We start from the raw sequence: 19,882 nt of genomic DNA on the forward strand, positions 1-19,882 counted from the left end.
CAGCCTCTGTCTCCTAGCTCGACTGCAGCTCTGCACCCAGCCACAGCTGCCAGCTTTTCCCCCAGCCTTGGGTCCTGACCACGTCCCAGCTTCTGCTCCTGGCCCAGCTGCAGCCCTGGCCTTGGGTCCTGGCCCCCAGCCCCAACCGCAGCTCTCAACCATGGCTGGGGGATATAAGGGAAGGGTAACGTAAAAAGTGTGGGATCCCTGCCCTAGTAGATACCAGAAGCCTCCTTTTATCTTCCAGACAGTCCCACTGGCTTCTACCCTAACAGGGGTAAGGAGGCATTGCATCATGGGAACCCAAGAAATCCATTAGGTGCCATTGAGTTGGGCAGGCAGACTGGCTGCTGTCTTTATGATATCCTGGGTATTAGGTGGGGTGGACTTTGCTATTCCCTCTGGAAGATAATAGATGGTGGAAAGATTGCCTCTGAGTTTCCCGGGAGAAGGACGGAGGGGCTAGTAATGCAACCTTTGAAGACACCGGTGGTGAGCACAATTGTAATCTGTCAGGCTTGTCCCCAGAACATGACCCCGGGATAAGATGAGGAGAAGCAGAGGCTTTGAAGAGTGTTGGATTGAGTGAGGCTCCAGTGCTGAAAGAATTTCATATCACAGCCTGGAAATTCTTAGTTTTAGTCAAATTTGGATTCAGGTTCTGGTGAACCTGGGCCCAGTGTCACTCAAGACTGGAACCAGTTTTGACAAAATGCTTTCTGGCAAAACAAGTCTGAGTTTCAGGTTTATAATGGATCCTTACGTTATGTTACTTTTACTTAATCTAAGGTTTCATTATGCATCTGCTCAAAACACTTAGCTACCTATGAACAGAGATGTACACTTCAGAGATTGGTGAGTTTTATATCTAAGTCTTTGCTTATAGTGCCTTCAGAGATGCCGTTTAGGTGTCAGATGCAGAAATAATAGGTTGGGGAAAATGATACTGCTGAGTGTGATATTTGTAGCACCAAACACATAATTATTTATTCTTTTATTCAAACTTCAAAGCAAAAACAAAATAGTGGAACAGAGGTGAACTGAGATACATTGCACTACAGAAGACCCTTTCTGTTACCCCTTTCATATGTATGTAGTGTAGTCAGAATGACTACTTTCTTCAGGGGAGGAGATGTGTTTGGTGACATTAAGCAGAAGAGACTCTGTTTAGTTAACCTGGGAGCTAGCATGGTGTCTGTGCTAGTGACCTCAATAAAGGATCCACTCTATATTCGTTAGAACAAAGTCTTGTTTTGTCTTTACTATAAGGAACATTATAGTGCTGTGTGAGATCAATTATTTAAATTTCTTTTATCGAAGATAATCATATGTCTTGTTTTCTATTAATTTTTTTTTAATTCCCTTTTATCTGAGAATTATCCTTAAATTGTAAACTCCTTGGGGCAGTGCCCATATGTGTGGACAGTGCATATGAAGAATGGGGTCCTGATCTGGATTGCAGCCTCTATGTCTTATTGTAATGAAAATATGAAATAATAATAAATTACATGAAAGTACTCAGTGCACCCCACTACATTTGACTAATCTAGTGCCTGAGCCTGAAAACACTTAAGCAAGTAAGAAACTTTACTCACTTTTGAAACCAATTGAATTATTCAGGTGAGTAAAGGTACAGGTTTGCAGGATTTGACCCTTAGTTTATATTCTAATCATAATAGTTCTTAGCACTTACCTATAGTAGCTCTTTTCATCTTCAGACTCGGGGGTTGGTTTTGGTCATGGCACTCTGATATATAAGCACCTTCCTGTTGCCCCATCACCTTCTCCATAATTTAAGGTTTTATTTAATAATTAAATAAAATAAAGGGTGAAATCCTGGCCCATTGAAGTCAATGGTGAAACTCCAGTTGATTTCAGTGGAGTCAGGATATTACCCTATCCCATCTAGACTTTTGACTGAGACTTATGGCCTTTTCATGGCCACTGTATATTAAGTGAAGCCCAACGAACGTATTAGCATTAACTATTTCACTGCTGATCATTTTAGCAGCTTAGCAAAATATTTGGCAATTCTGGGTAGACCGTTTTCAATGTGCTTTACAGACAGTCATTAACTAATCTTCACAACAGCTCTGTGAGATAGGTAGGGAATTATAATATTGCAGTTTTACAAGGAAAAAGTGGAAACTGAGGGAAGATAGGTTGTTACTTACCACAAGCCACAAAGTGAGTTATTGTCTGAGAACTCAAGTTTCTGACTCCACATCTAAAATTCAGACCACTAATATAAACCTAATCTCTTTCCATTATCAAATTCACTTTTTTCTTCTATGCACAGAAAATTAGAGTTAAAAAAGGGTCTTATAAAACAGAAGCATTCATGTAGAAGTTAACATTAAAATCAAGAGACAATTAAAAGACAGAGGATACCAGAAGTTCACAATATATTTTGGAAAGTTGCTTCTCATAGTGTGTATCCTGCACAATGCTGCTATTGCAGGAATAATTTAAAATACTGCTCCAGTTAATGAATGCTGAGTTATAGTGCAGATCCTATAGAGGTACGTATGATATCTACATTAATACTAAATGAGTTCATGATTACTAATGCTAATGCAATAAATACCAAAGGTATTAATCATGATCATGCCATTATTTTAAAGTGTTAGTGTTATTGCTATAAGTATTTAAAATACTTCAATTTCTTTTCCCGTATAACACACCCTAAATGCCAAGGTTTACATTTAAGACTGTCCTGGGTAATCTTAATTTCAATGCCCTTCTTCTGAGGTAAATTCAAGATATTTTGTATTTATGTTAACTTATTTATTTATTGTAGGCCAAACACTGCCATGCTTTAGTTCTCTTTGCACAGTGAAACCTCCCATGGAATCCCAGAGGAGTTTTGCCTCAAGCAGGATATCAAAATGTGGCGTGATTAGTTTTTTTCACATGACTCCTGTGAAACACTGTCTTTAATGTAAATTCAAACAACTCAGTTTTGAGGGAAGCATAAATATACTGAGATTATTCAACAATATGAAGGTTGTTTTCCCTTTTTAATTGAAGCCTCAGGCATATCCTGCGCATGGGTTGAGATTGGCCACATTCAGCTTACCTAAACATAGTTGCAATGTAGTGTGTTGGGGGCAGGGAAGGAACCCTCTGGAATATTTTGACTGTAGCAATGCAAAAACCATTTGTAGTCACTGTGGACCTGATTTTCAAAAGTGCCAAGCCCCCACAAATCCAGTTCAAATCAGTGGGAACTGCAGATGCTAAGCACCTTGGAGAATTGAGCCATAGTCATTTCACGCTCCTTACTCCATCACCCTCAGTTTGATTCATCTGCTAAAATTGCTCAATAATGGTGAAATAATTAATTATTTCACAATAATTGCACATGTATCATTCTTATGCATAACAGGATTAACAATAAGCAAAGTTAAGTGGGTGCTACTTTAAAAATATGGACCTAAAATGTGTTTGTTTACCCTTTACTATTCCTTACTGTATGCTTTGAACAGAAATTAGTGCAAACACTATGGTAAATTTAGCTACACTGGGTGGTAAATGACTTGTTTTTAATGGTGCTTATTGAATTTGTTCATGTTAGATTCCTCACTTATGTTTGTCAGCCCATTGATTATCTTTGGAAATGTGGTGTGATCAGCCTTAAACTCATCTGGGGGTCACGATGAGGTTCTCTGACGTTTGAATGAGCCTGAGTGAAGTGGAAATCAAGCAAACTTAAGTGGTGTCAGCTGAGTTTTCCTTTGAATCCAACACTGAAACCAAAATTTGTAGTTTAAACCCATGCAATCTGACACTGGAAAAGCTTCACACAGAACCCTGCTTACCACAGCTATTGAGTTTCACATAGTTCTAGGTGTGAAATGAAGTGGCACAAGCACAGTCTTTCTAGGAGATGGTAGTAACCAGCCATACAGCTTCCCAATTAAACCCGTGGCAAATCTTTAAAAAAGTGCAATGGTAGGCATGTCAGGGTTGCTAAATAATGGCACATCTTGAATTCTGGAACACTGTGGATGGCTCTTTAAGACTTAATGTGTGTGTAGAACAAATCCCACTTCTACTTCTTCCTAGGAATACGGTGCATTTTTCAGATTTAGAACTAGAGGTGGGCAAAAAATTATTGTGGTCACCAAAGCTATTTGCAAATTTGGGTTGAATTCAGCAAATTGTTTCAGCCAAAAACAAAACTGAAAATAAAAATTTCAGAAATGTCAGAATGAACCAGTTTGAAAATGTCACAGTTCAGTGTTTCATTTTGAAATGTTTCAATTTGATGCTTTGTTTCAAAATGTCATTGCCATTTAACCTCAGGAAAAAAAAAATTCTTTTTTATTTTTCGTGAGAAAAAATGAAAACATTCACATTGACTATTTTTTTCTGGTTTGAGAGATACCAAACTGAAAAATCAATTATTCACTCAGGTCTATTTAGAACTCAGCTGTGATTATATAGAAACACACAATGTCTATATGAAACAAAACAGCATATTGCATGGTATTTAATGCACCAAGATTGGATGGAGTCAGAATTTTCCACCCTCTCACCCCTCCCACCTGGTGCAATTCACTGTTTTCCAATGGGGAAGAACCCCAGTTTTGAAGGATCACAAACCGTGTTATACAAAGGGTCAGTACTATAGCTCTATGAAATACTCAAATTGAGCTTTGAATTTGAGGTCCACTGTGTTTGGAAATCTCAGCTTATCATTGCAATAGTCTATGATCATGAACATGGGTTGTCTGCACAGCAGGCAAGCTAGAAAACTCCCTCTGAACTGGCCTTAGTTTCTCATGCAACCCCTTCCTCAGCTGCTCAACTGGTCTTTAGATTCCACATTTTAACAGGTAAGAGGAGAAAGGTATCCAGGTGTGAAGAGGAAAGGAGTAGTTGGAGGGGTGAGGTGCCCTTTGGAGATTCAAATTGGTTGAACTCAGGACCTAAACAAACCTGTAAGGGGCAATTTTCTTCCAGTTAATGAAAATCAAACTGTTGTATGCTGTTCTTTCGCTCATCCATAAACTGAATTTTACAGGGTTCACACAGTCCTATTAGTGTCTTCATTTGACGGCTGGACACTTTGGGTTCTCTTAGACATGACACCAGCAAATCCCTGCAACTTAGAGTAAACATTTGCAACACAGCTTCCCCATAAAAATATTGCTAATGTTAAGTCTAAAGGTTGGAGCTTTAACCCCTTTGATTTTAAGAGGAGCACAACTATTTTACTATAAGGCCTTTTCTGTAATATATTCAGTGAGGACACTCTGAAACAGTATTATTTCATATTCTAAAAATTAAATTGACCAGCATAGGTACTGTAATGTATAACGTAGGTTCTATTTAATCAGGCAGGTAAAAATTGTGATCTAGAAAAGGATAGATTAATAGTGGATCTAGTTCATTTGAGAATAGTGAACAGAAAATCTACATGTCATTTGCCAAAAAAAGGGAATTTCCCTAAGGTATTTAGCGTGACAGAATACATTTGCAGTCTGCTTATCATGCATCCTAAATGTAATAGAGCTTTACATAAATATAGACTACAAGTGCTGACTATTTGAAATATTTTAGCATTAAAAATAGACCTTTATAAAAATAAAAATGTAAGGAATTTCTGTGTGTATGTTCCACTGGAATGAATGCTGCTAAGGTCAATATAGTAGTTGAAGGGATTGTCCTTTTGGCCTTGGTCTGAGTTCTCCTACAGCATTACATTTACAATGTAGATCACTATTTTTTCCAAGTCTGAAGGTGTTAGGATTTTAAATGGTTGCTATATATCTTTCATGTCTTTGTTTTAATCTACATGTGCATTTGCATGCAGAGTAGACTGTGAAACAGAATTGCCTCAACTTTCTCAGTTCTAAGATTGCCTTGACTGCTATAGTTCAGAAACAGGTCTATTATACTATACTCTTTGAAGCAGTGTAATTTTTTTTACAAGATGAATGCAGACTACTGGCCAGATTTTCAAGATTTAAAGATGGAGAGTACATTTTGTTTCAATGACACATATGCATTGCTGTTACAGTTGCTGAAATCTTCTCAGTCACTTAAAATATGTTAACACCATCTTGTTATTTTGTAGCTTCAAGGTTTTTTCCCCTACCTATTTCTGTTGTCATCCAGGTATTAAGTCAACCCTGTTAAATTTAACATTGTTTTTGTAGGTATTATTACTAGTTATGGATTGTATATGAATGGCATTCTGATGCAGAACTCATCACAGCTAAGTTATTATGCTTATGGATTTGCTCCTTGGAGTCTGCATTCCTTCAGAGTCCAGGCATGTACTGCAAAAGGTTGTGCTTTGGGTCCATTGGTGAGTACTTCAATTTGCATTCTGGGAATGTAATAAATGTCAGATGGCAGTGAATATTAGAGTAAATGGTGATGATTCACTCTGGTCAGTACTAACCCATCTGGCAAAATATGACATTTTATAAAGAATGCCATTTACGAGCTGCGAAGGATTTGATAGGTCATCACTAGGCGCTGTTCCAAAAAAGCACATAGGTACAGTAAAGAAAGTGACAGAGAGTTAAATGTGAGGCTGAAACACATATTATTGAAATTAAGTAGAGTTAATATGTTTAAAAGGTGCAGATGTGGTTTAACTTGATTCATAAGGACATGCATAAAGAAAGAATTACTATTCCAGTAATGAGCAAAATTCTAGTTGCCTGACTGAAAGGGTTGAAGATAATTTGAGGAATATAGAAGAGAAAACTTGACAACACTACAAAAATTGACATGCTAATTGACAAATATCTTTAGAATCCAAATTTGTGTTTAAAAGGAAAATATTTTATTAAGCTGGTACAAAAATCACTGTATTTTGCAATTTAAGATTATATTAATATTGGCATTGACATCTGAAAACAAGTCTTCTGAAGCTCAAACATTTATATGTTGTTCTAGAACTTTAGAGAAGCCCCTGGACCAATAAATCCAGTATGTTTTTTAACATTGTAGCCGATTATTAACTTTCATAATAATTGTTCTGCATGATTTTAAGTATTGCTAAAATGGCCCTTTATGTTTTTCCAAGATTTAATTTTTCAGTAAAATTTAGCCCCCCCATATACTTTGTTTTAACAATTTTTTTAATTATAATTGTCTAGTGATTTTGACAAAGTTTTTGCTATCAGTCTGCATTTATTTTAACATCATACTTTCTAATAGCAATAGGCTATGCTATACAAATATTATCTCAAAGTAGAACTTCAAGGTTTAATTTTTGCATTCTTATTTTTGGTCACATTTCTCATTTTCTTCCCAAGATTAGTTGCTTTCAAATTCTGGTAACATTATCTATCCACGGAACAGGGCTGAAGACTTTATAACCATTAAAGACTTTATAGCTAAGACTGCTTTGATGGATATTTACTCTTAAAAGCATGAATGGCTTTTTGCCAGTTTTTTCTTGTCCATTTCTAAAAACTTTACATATACCAGAGATTTAAACTTCTTTTATGAATTCAAACTCCAGAATGAACATCTAGATATTACATAGTTCAAATCTGTTCCAATGTGCAAATAGCACCATTAAACATGCAGTATCATAGCACTCCCTTTGCAGCTCATTATATAAATATGTAATGTTAATTCAGTACATCAGGGGCATCAAATATGCACTAAAATTAGGGGGGGACAAAACAGAATTATTTTTAGATAGCTTTTTCAACTTCTCTACTAAATTTCAAACATAGTCTTGACTTTCAATACAATTCAAAGTAGTGGTTGCTCTATCTGATATTCACTGTATCCCATGCTCAGTACACAAACTATTTTCCCAAGCCAGTGATCCATCTCTAATCACAGGAATTGAAGTACAATGTCTTTATTTAGAGCAACTCACCTAAATGCTGCCAGGAAGTTAGAGCACTACATCTTCATTTGATTTTCTGAAAGATTTTTATATCAATTACAGTATAAATGCAACACTTTAAAAATACTTTGCCTCTTTGAGTACTCTAAATACTAAAGGGGACATCTCCCAGTAGTAAACTGATATTATCCTTCCAGCTATTTTTGTTGCTGATCTTTTATTTAATGTGCCCTAATCGATGGAAGAGATGGTATGTGACTACTTTAAGCAGATTCCTCCAGCTTACATTTTCTGAAGGTAGCTGTGAAGATTTCAGTTACTTGAGAGTTGAAAGTTGCATTTATCAATAAGGATTTGTTTTGCTTTAACATTTTTCATCATGATTACAATTCATTTCAAGTGAAATGTACACCTAGAAAATATGTATTCCAAAATGTTTAATTTTAATTTCTTGCTAGCAAAGATAATGGTGTCTCATTTTAGAATTTGTACAAATTTTATCCTGCTGACTTTGTTAAGCAAAAAGGCTATTCTTGAGGAAATAAAGATAGATTCTTTATTTGATTCAGTAGGTGAATTCAGATACATCCTTACACATAAAGCTCTACTGGTTTTGAAATGTACAAACCACTGCAAAAACAATCAGTAAGTGATTTAGAAAAACGAGAGAAATGAAGACAATAGGGGGATGATAATTGATAATATAATGAAAGATAAATATGATTAATGGTCAGTGAATATTTCTACTCTTAACTCACTATTTAAAACATTCTAATTTCACATATTTAGGTTAAATATATTTTAAGTATATTCTCCTAATCAACTTTGCCAACTTTGTTTAGTACAATAGAAACATTATTATTACTCTACCCCTATTTTAGAGTTTTTCTTAATATGGTTGAAGAGTATTTTTGATATTTTTAAAATTATTGTTAAAATACACCTGGAAATATCAAAGGCCTTTTGAATATAAGATAATGTGTGGAAAAAGAAACAGTGCTTGTGTTATACAGAAGTATTTACATACAGCATGTCTTTTATTTATAGTGTCCAATTTAATGTATATTGCCAGAACAGCCAAAGTATATACTACATACAGTATGCTGCTCATAACTAGTATTTTTGTAGTTAGTAGCATTTTATACATATTGTACTTTTTTTACACCATGTGAGGAAAATAGAAGATGAAAAAGACTTCATAATATTGGAACATACTTACTTTAAAGTCAGTCACAAGATATAAATAAAGTATGGTAGGTGCAAGATTCAAAAGCTTCAGGATTTGGTGCAGATTACTTCATATACACAGAATTTTAGGAACTGCTTAGTGTTTTTAACAGAAGAAAATAATTATAGTGCAATGCCGAAAATGAACCCCACCAATCGCTTGTCTCTCACAGTCATGGCTACACTTTATAAGACAGAACCAATGCAATAAATTACACTGTTAGGTGTATACTCTGTGTGTCATTGGGTGCATCAGCCCCTCCCTCAAAGTCTGAGAACCAAGGCATTCAGTTGGCCTCCAATGCTCTGAGGTGCTGGGGCTGCACAGCAGCTTGCATTAGACACTCTCAGTACACCACAGATTCTGACTTAGATTAGAAAGCATAGGACAGTGGAATACTGTCATAAGGATTGATTTTGGGCAATCCTCATTTTGACTGCAATATCCAAATGCACACTCTGGTCCTGATCCAGCAAAGCACTGAAGCATTTGCTTATCTTTGTGTGAGTAATCGTGTTGAATTCAGTGGGGCTATTAACCTGTTTAAAGTTAAGCTTGTGTTTGAGTACTTTGCTGGATCAGGGAATATATAGAGGTTAGTTAAACCAATGAACTTCCCAAACCAGATGTGCTAAGAAGTAAAATCACCATTTTGCAAGGACAGAAAAAGTTCCTTTAGATGTTTTAGTGACAAAGCAGGTTTGACTGTTTCAAATTGGCACCAAACAGCATATCCAGAAACTGTAACATTCTTTATCTGAAGCTGACTGCCACTCAGAAAGGGTATAAAAATCCTTTCCAACCTTAGAAAACATCAAATAAATTACGGGTGAGAAACAAACACGTTATAAATAAGAAATGACTTTGGCCCTGTAAAGTTTGATCCATAGCACTGTGAATAATGGCTACAAGCCATGATTAATAAAACTGAATTCCACTGTAATTACAAATTTTTCATTTATATATATAATGAAGCCCTAAGACTAAGGTTTTTGTTGAAGGTACAAGAATCTTAGTCTTAGGGCTTCATTATATAAATAAATGCTAGCTCTTTTGACAGCTTACATTTTCTCAAGGAAGACCTACTTATCATTGCAACTTAAATCTTCCAGGTGCTCCAGCTGGAAAGTTAGAAAATTCTGTTTCTGAACCAGACTCATCTAAGGATATTCTTTCTCTGTCATATATCTGTAGTAATTATACTAAGCAGACTTAAGCACATTTTTGTATTAATGTTTTTGTTTTTAATATTAGCAAATTTAAGGGACCTTGTTCCCCTCCCCATCTTTTTCTGGGTCACTGAGCAAGGTTCTAATGAACCTTTGAACTTCCTTCCTTTCTTTCTTTCTTTCTTTCTTTCTTTCTTTCTCATCTTCTTATAAGGCAAATCTGGGGATAGGGAGGAAAAGACATTCTTTTTAAAAAACAATATTATGCCAACATAAAATGTTTGTTACTGATTAATTTTTTAATCAGGGAAATTTACACTAAAATGTTGTATAATTGATTACTCAGTTATTTACAAACTATAGCAACAAAACTCTATCTGGCTGTTAAATTTGCAGGTCGAAGCTCGTACAACTGAAGCTATACCTGAAGGTATACTTGAAATATTTGCCACCGTTGATGGATCCAGAGGAATTCAAGTAAAATGGCTAGCTCCAAATAAACCTAATGGACAGTTAACCTATGCAGTCTTCGTCACTGGTCTCTTCTATGCCAATCAAGGTATTTTCTTGATACTACATCTAATTTTACCATTATAAAAATATAAGCTTAAAGCATTCGAATTCTGTTGTTATTTTTTTCCAAGGATTTCTTTAATAGTGATTTTTAATTTCCTGCCACTATCTTTAAGTTGTTGATTTTAGAAAGAGTGAGAGCACGTCACATACACAAATAAGTAGTTCATTGTTTTAGCAATATAATTATATATTACTGGACTTGTATACATATAGTGTATAGTAGTGCAAACACATATATGGACAACAAAAAACAAGATCCTTGCTTAAACATCTTTCAATCTAAAGATACAAACAAAGGCTCTGATCTTGCAACCCTTACTCACACAAGTAGTCCTTATTCACACAATATCAGTATGTTTGCTTTTTTAAGTAAGAGCAACTCACAGGAATAAGGATTGCAGGTTTGGGTTTGAGTACAGTACAAGTCACACAAGCAATGACAAATAGGCATTGCTTAGATTAGCAAGGCAACTTCCTGCTTTTAAGGAGATAATTTTTAAGAGTACCTACTGAAATCAACCTTTTATTTTTTTCAAAAATATTTTAATAAAAACTATAACTTTATTTTGCTTAACAAAACAGTTTCAACCATGAAATAAAAAATAGGTGGAAGGTGATCTTAATCTCTTCTAACATACATTAAGGGCAATTATCTTGTCTCTCCACTGCATTGCACCTTCCGTAGTCATTTATACCTGTGCAAAGTGATGCGGAGTGGATGTAAAATTCTACCAGACCTGACTGATGTTTCACAATCACTTTGCATTTGTGTAAAGGAATATACAATACACAACTAAATGTAATCAGGCCAATATTTAAATGCTCTACATTGAAATGCATGCTTTTCAAGCAATTGCACAGTGCAACAACTTCAGTACAATTCTGTAACAACTTAGTTTAAATAATGTTATAAAATACTTGAGTAATGAATAAGAATGAACATTGACAAAATGCATGTATACTATGTTAATTTAAGCTATCAAGCCTCTTTTTAGGTTTAATAAATAATAAAATATCATATAGAAATAGCCTTTATAAATTCTACCTTAATAGCAAATGTAATTTATTTGTATTGTTTTTTAAATTATGATTGTTATAAGGTATCTATAAAAGTGTTTCTGGTGATATTGATTATTGTGAAAAAACTCTGGCTGAAAAACAATGTTCAGATCACAGTTATTTACTCTGTGTTAATCCTTCTCTGTACTGTAGGCAAATAAAATTGAATCAGTTTCCTAAGTGCAGTAATACACATAATGCTGAAACATGGATGGCTTTATAAATTGGCTTTTTTTAAATAAACAAAAGTGAAAGCAGTTTGTTGGGGCCAGTACTGCCAGTAAAGAAAAAATATGTATGGCAATTTCTGTCCTCTGAGAGGAAGTATATAAATGCACTTCTTTGGGTGATATTTGGAGAAGCATATGTGCTAAAGAGTTTTATGTGTGGTAGGCAGCCTCACCTGACCCCTCACAAAAGCCCCTTTTTATGCAGTGAAGACTTTGATGTATTCTGCTGTGAACCACTTGTAAGATTATGAGGTGAAGGAGTGATGATCGATTTGAAAAAAAGGAGCAAAATTTTGACTGGACCCCCATGACAGCATAGCCATTTCCGCCAAGGCAGCAGGGTGAATAATGCAAAAGCCATATTCCCCTTGTGTTTAATCTTGCATTGTTTTTGCTGAGAAAATTTCTGCTTGCCTTCTAAGTCATGTCATCATCAGTTGTCATCCCGTCTCTCAAACCATCAAAATGGTATTAAATGTTGCAAAGCTGCGCAGCAAGAGAACTTTCAAAAGTCAGAACCCATTTGCAGAGCAGCCCTTGTAGAAAATGTATTCTGTTCTCGGCAGAATTTTCCTTCAGTTCTTTCCACTGAGAAGTTTACTGATTTCTCCCAGTGGAATCTGCTGGAATTTATCGGTTCATGGTTGGCAGTCACAGATTAAGGTAAATGTCGATCCGTAATGACCCTCTACATGTTAGTATTGCAGTAAAGCTGGGCTTTTATGTCAAAGATATCGGAGAGGGAGCTATTACACATGACAGGGGTGATCAAGGGACTCCAGACCAAGGCAAGCATTATTAAATATTGACTAGTTCTGTGATTTATGTAGAGCTAGAGGAAAAAAGTGACTTTTTAACCATTATATATTCTTCAGCAACGAAAACCAGCCATTTATCTCCTGCTGGTAATAAAGAATAGAGTGCCTGCATATTTTAGTGGAGAGAAAACCTGGCCTTATAAATGAGATGGACTCTTTCATGATAACATTTCAGTTTGCTAATTGCCAAAAGCAAAACAGGCAAATGGGAAGCAATTACAAGATTTGACTTAAAGAGGTTGCTGTGTTAGTTCAACTCAGGAGGGGATGCTAGGGGGTTGGAAGAATTGTCTGGGGAATGGAACACAGAAAATTGCATTACATTTGGTCACTGTTGCTGAAACTTTGCTTTGCAACATTAAATAAATAAATAGAGTTTAAATATTATTTCCCCCCCATAAGTGAGCAGCTCTCGTAGTTAACATATATGCAGGCTGTTTGGGGGTGTGTGTTCCTCTGCAATAAAGAAATTGCACATTCATTTATCAAACTTATTTAAGACATCATCCATTCACTAGATTTACACAAAGCTTATTGAATTGCCTGATAGCTAATTGGTATTTCTTTGACATAATGAACAACTATATTTCAGCCTTTGCGGTGATGTCTGTTAAAGAGGAAGTAATTAGAATGTATGCATTGGAGGTGGAATTCAGCCGGTCTGAAGATACGTTAGCCTCAAAATAATTGCATCCAAAGCTTGGGTCAGTGGCCTGCTTGGCAGTGTGCTAAGCTTCAGTCTGGGAGACTAAATCAGGAAAGAGACTTTAGATCTTGAATCCAAAACCAGTCATGACTGAACATGTTTTAGAGATGAAGCCCTCAGCTTCCACACTGATACCAGAGTGTTGAAATGTATGTGTCTGTATATGTTTATCTACTGTAAGTGGATATACACTATATAAATGCCTTATTATGTATACAATCTCAAGGAGCATCCATAGCTTCTGCTGAAAATTTTAATCTGTTACAGTTTCATATTTGATCTCATGTAAAGGCAGGCTTGTAGGCTTGTCCTTTTCTTACTCAGCAGAAGCATTGATATATTCTGCTACAGCACACTTGTATGAATACTAGGTACCAAAATAATGATCATTATGGAGGGAAGCAGGACAGAGGACATTGCTGTGTGGCCCCAGAACAGTAAAATCATTTTGTCCATTACCAATTACTGTTTCATAATAGCCTTTAGTTATGAGAACATAAGAAAGACCATACAGGGCCAGACTAATGGTCCATCTAACCCAGTATCTGCCCTCTGATAGTGGCTGATGCTAGGTGCTTCAGAGGGAATAAAAAAAACTGGGCAGTCATTGAGTGATCCATCCCCTGTTGTCCAGTCCCAGTATCTGGCAGTGTGAGGCTTAGGAACACCCAGAGCATGAGGTTGCATTCTTCACCATTTTGGCTAATAGCCATTGATAGTCCTATACTCCAAAACCCTAACCAATTCTACAGTGTTGAAACAGTTATTTCTGACAAGGTAGACAAGATTATAAACAGATGGCATACAACTACTGTAGTGTCTTCCCTACCACATTAAAAGATAATGAATTAGGAATCCAAGAATCATGAGATTGGCTTAAAGATAATGGGGTTTTCAAAAAATCAAATTTTTCACAGGGGGGAAGTAGCCTCCTGGTTTTGGTGCCCTTAGGGTACACTCTGCTCATGTTTCCAATTTTTCTTTGCAACCATGAGGACTAGAAACTTACTTCTTTGTAAAAGGAAGGTTGAGATTCTCATGGAGTATTGTGTCCAGTTTTGGGCCCCCCACTACAAAAAGGATGTGGAGAAGTTGGAGAGAATCCAGCGGAGGGCAACAAAAATTATTAGGGGGCTGGAGCACAAGACATATGAGGAGAGGCTGAGGGAACTAGTCTTGTTTAGCCTGCAGAAGAGAAGAATGAGGAGGGATTTGATAGCAGCCTTTAACTACCTGAAAGGGGGTTCCAGGGAGGGTGGAGCTAGGCTGTTCTCAGTGGTGGCAGACGACAGAACAAGGAGCAAACGGTCTCAAGTTGCAGCGGAGGAGGTCTAGGTTGGACATTAGGAAAAAGTTTTTCACTAGGAGGGTGGTGAAGCACTGGAATGGGTTACCTAGGGAGGTGGTGGAATCTCCATCTTTAGAGGTTTTTAAGATGCAGCTTGACAAAACCCTCGCTGGGATTATTTAACTGAGGTTAATCCTGCTTTGAGCAGGGGGTTGGACTAGATGACCTCCTGAGGTCCCTTCCAACTCTATGTTTCTATGTAATCACATGAATCCAGGACCTGGGGCTGTAAGAAAAACACCAAATATCATAAGAACTGTGTTGGCATCACAAGAGTAGGCAACAAAATGAAATGTAAATTACCTATATGGCTTTACTTACTTTTATTTAGACATTCAGAAACAACACCTCACATTTAAAGGGAGTGTTAAAATTGAGAAGGAAAATTTGAAGCTAAAGAAAAGTAAACAAATGTTGAAGACTGCAAAGGTACTCTACAAAAGTAGCTATAGATGAGTCACAATGTGTTTTGATCAAAGGCCTGATCTTGTGAGGTGCAGATCACCATCATCTTTCATTGTAAATAACTATACAGGCTTCACAGGGTCAACCTCCAAATCTGTAGCATTTTCATGGCATTTTTACAAGAGCTGTTTAGTACCTCCCGGGGTTGGGCTGGTGGCATATGCACTTTATTAAGTGATGGAGTCCCTCCTTCATGAAAATAGCTTCTAAGAATGGCAATTGGGGGAAGTTGATCCTTTCCAACATATCAAATTGAATTTATATAGTTTTTTTATAAACCCATCCCTAATGTATATCACACAAACTGTATTTGATATGTTGTTATCTTATCAGTGACCTACTATAACATAGGGTATGTTTAGATAGCAGGTTCATGACTTAGGAAGTGTTTAAATAACATGTAATCTTAACATTTTCTGTGTCATGAACCTGTTATTCCAACATTTTTGAAGACACCAGCTGATCTTCATGCTGAATATTCTGTAGTTCTCCCTAAGTTTAGCTGCTGTTTCATTCTATCCAAAATGTTTTGTATTTCATATACACATCTGTATCTATCTACCTGGTTCTCCACAAAAAAGTCACTACCATTCATCATTATGTAAGATATCATCTCTCTATCTTTCCATCTAACTATATATTTCCATTAACTCTGCCATTCTGGGTTTAAAGGATATTAAACTTCCTAATGGCTTATTGGTTATTTCCTTGCTGTAATAAACTGTATTTAATCATATAGTGTTATTGATATGGGGTCAAATCATCCCCTTTAAAATCACTACAGGAGTTGTAAAGAAATTATAATATTATTTAGGAAATAGTGTGTGATTTTGTAATTAAGGACTGCATAGTAATGCAAAAGCACAAGAGAGAGTGAGTAAAGGTTGCATAGGCATCCTTAACTTTGGCATTTCCTGACTTTTGAGTGCTTAATCATTCAACCTTGATGTAATTCAACCTTAAATTAATTTTTATGGAATTTCCTAGTTTGTCAGTACCAAGGGGCTCCAATGGTGTCCGAAAGCTGCCTCCTATTTTTGTTGTTTACATACCAGTGGGGCTTGGGGCTCAGGAAGCAGTTAAGACCTTCCTGGTCACCACCGACTTAGCAACCAAGTTGGTAGGCAGGGTGAAGTTCTATCATGAACTGACTAAAATGGTCACTCTGGAACTGAAAGTATAGATCACAGATCAGGAGGTGCTGCTTTGGATTTTCTGGCAAAAGAAGATGCTAAAGTTGGATCTCCTAACAGTTTGACCATGCTGTTCCATCGCATCTCCGGTCTTGTCTACACTTACAGTGCTGCAGCTGCACCAATGTAGCACTTGGAAAAGACTCTACCTATGCTGATGGGAGAGTTTCTCCCATTGGCTCAGGTACACCATCTCCCTGAGACGCGGTATCTATGTTGATGGGAGAAGCACTCCCATAGGCATACTGCTTTCTATGTCAGGGGTTAGATTGGTATAGCTACATGAATCAGGGTTGTAGATTTTCCTGAGTGACGTTGTTATGCCGACATAAATTTGTAGTGTAGACCAGGGCTAAGAAAGACTTCTGTAACCATAGTAGCCTTCTCTAGCAAACAGTACTGAGGGTTCTCTATGTCTTTCTGACTGTACCTCTGGTTGCAAGGATTTGAACAAATGAAGGAGAAAGTTTTGATGAACCTGTTACACCATTCTGATCTAGACGGGTATGGTTTCCAGATAAAATCTGGCTAATCTGCTAAATCTGCAAATCTGACTACAGACGATTATACAGATTCAGGGCTTAGGGTTCTGTTCCAACGCTAAAGCCATCTCCCTGACAACCTGTTTTCTTGATAAAGTAGAATTACAGAGACACATCTTCAAGCAAGTCAGAGGTGTCTTGAAGAAAGTTGTTCAAGATCTGCTGCCTTCTTTGAAAAAATCTATAAGAGGACTTTGTATTGCAAATGCAATAACCAATGCAAGAGACATTCAGTTCTATGCAAATCTCTTTAAATGCCTCACAAGGACTGCTTGATTATGTGCTTGTCTGTCCTGAAGAAAGATTAAGGCTTTGGGTCCAGCCCAGGTCCACTTTGGACAGGATTCAAGGACAAGGGAACAAAGGTGGGTTGAACCAATGCAATTTAGTGCAAATCACACCTGGCTGCTGGCACCCTCAATGAACCACGTGACAGCTGGAAGAGCCAGGGCAAGAAGCATGTCAGTCATGACTCTCTTTTCCTAGCAATGGTTCTGATGCAGGAGGCTGCAACAGAAAACAGCTGGCTGATTAAACTGGATTTATGATCCTTTTGTACCACTACAGTGACACAAGGTTGCATAGCTGGGCCAAAGCTCTAGACCCATGTGTATTTGGATTCAGTTGCCAACAATTTTGACATAAACCTGACCCAACTGTGGTCCTTTTGTGAGTAGCTGGAGTAGAGTCCTAACCTCCGTGTTTGCTACAATGCTTAAGTGAAAGTGGAGATATAATCCCTTCCACTGCTTTTCGTAGAGTTTATTTCTTTTATTATTAGACATCCCTCAAGCTACTTACTCTTCAGCACGGATATTCTTCTGGTATCTTTAAAGAGGAGTAATTACTTATCATGTAATTCTGTTTGTTTGGAAATATCCCACAGGATTCTCACTCGTATACTAACCTCCCATCCAAGCCTGGGGATCTTGCAGCCCAGATGTGTTTTTCTGTATTAGTAGGCTTACATATAATGTAAGCGCTTATGTTTCCTATTTGCCTTTATCCATTGGGATATTGTTATGTTTCAATTTTTATGTTAATTTTGACATTTGTTAAAGAATTTTTTAAAAACCTGGTGGAGTACATTGGTTGTCTATTAAGCAGTTTCTAGTAGAATCTTCCCTTTTCCCACTAGAGTCCTGATTCAATACAGTTATTAAGCACACTTTTGAATCAGGGCTTAGGTGGTGCACAAATTAAAGCTTCAACCTCTTGCTCAAAACAGGGACAGTGGGGTTTTCCATGCACACTACAGAGTGGAATGGGCCACTTGCTGATGTGCAGTAAAAACACTCATCTCTTAAATTATAGAAGTTCCCAATCTATTGAAGGCTTGAAGCCCAAGAGTGAGACTTCTGTGAGATGTCTTCAAAGAAGCAGAATAACAAGGGTAAGTACTTTTCCCTTAGTTATGACAAGAAAAGGATTTCAGCCAATCAATTCCTAGAGAAATCAAATATTTATCCTCTCAGAAATGACCAAAAAAGGTCAAATTGACACAAAATGGACCAAATTTTCTGTAGATAGAGACCAACTTGTGTATACAACAATCTAAATTGTTTACACAATTACTGTGACTGTGCATTCAAATACATATTTAGATGTCTGAATATTCATTTGCATTAATAACTGTTGCAACTAAATGAATAATTTTTAATTGTAAGTGCAAGAGTATTGTGTATTAGCTTGCATTCCTTTTGGAGTTGAATGGTTTTCTTGTTTTCCCACAAAGGCCTCTACTCCCTTTAATTTCAGGCCATCAAGACATTATAGACATCTCCTTATAGATAATCAAATCATATCACTCATTTTCAAAACATCCCATTCACTCAAACAATTATTCCTTTTTTAACTCAGACCATGAATAATTATTCACCATTTTAGCCCACTCTTGAAACAGTTATTCACCTACAGAAATACCACTTGTGATGTAAATAAAAGATTCAAGAAGACAGTATCACAGAAATTTGAAATCTTCTCCAAAAAGGTAAAAGTCAGTGTTCCATTTATCTCTCTGTGGCTTGTTGAATCAAGTGCCTCAGCCTTGATTCCAGCATTTAATTATTCACAACTGATGTTTATTACCTCATATACTCCATTAAGTATAGAGAAAGTCACCACGATGTTCCTTCAGTAACTTATACCTGCATGGTAGGCACAGCTCCATATAGTCTACAACACACTGGACCTAAATTCAGTAGTAAGGCTCTCTGATGTGCACATTCCATTCTGTACCACTGAGAATAATATTGCCCCACTTGAGAAGACAGCTTGGGCAAAGGTAGAGCGGCGCCTTGAACTTCAAAGAAAAAGAGTTCAATATGAGTAAATGAAATTAGGGTGATCACAATATGACTTCAATCACCCTGACATCTACTGGGAGTGCAATACACCAGTGCACAGAAAATCCAGGAAGTTTTTGGAGAGTGTTAAGGACAACTTCCTGGTGGAAGTGCTGGAGGAACCAACTAGGTACTGTGCAACTCTTGACTTGCTGCTCACAAAACAGGAAAGAATTGGTAGGGGAAGTAAAAGTGGATGAAAACCTGGGCAGTAGTGACCATGAGATGGTTGAGTTCAAGATCTTGACAAAGGGAAAAAAGGAGAGCAGCTGAATAAGGACCCTGGAGTTCAGAAAAGGAGACTTTGACTCCCTCAGGGAACTGATGGGCAGGATTCCTGGGAGGTTAATGTGAGGGGGGAAGGAGTCCAAGAGA

General features: G+C 36.9%; 1 protein-coding gene across 1 annotated transcript in view; it reads left to right on the plus strand.

Moving 5' to 3' along the window:
* The window catches only part of USH2A (usherin), a 511,874-nt gene that overhangs the window by 269,740 nt on the left and 222,252 nt on the right, over positions 1 to 19,882 (plus strand). Inside the window, exons 35-36 of the mRNA XM_067564962.1 lie at positions 6,168 to 6,319; positions 10,622 to 10,784. Of these exons, the coding sequence (XP_067421063.1) occupies positions 6,168 to 6,319; positions 10,622 to 10,784 (315 nt within the window). The remainder of the gene's footprint in view (positions 1 to 6,167; positions 6,320 to 10,621; positions 10,785 to 19,882) is intronic.

This window comes from Emydura macquarii, unplaced genomic scaffold, assembly GCF_026122565.2.
Source record: "Emydura macquarii macquarii isolate MOO-44397 ecotype Brisbane River unplaced genomic scaffold, CSIRO-AGI_Emac_v2 contig_2676, whole genome shotgun sequence".
Taxonomy (NCBI): domain Eukaryota; kingdom Metazoa; phylum Chordata; order Testudines; family Chelidae; genus Emydura; species Emydura macquarii.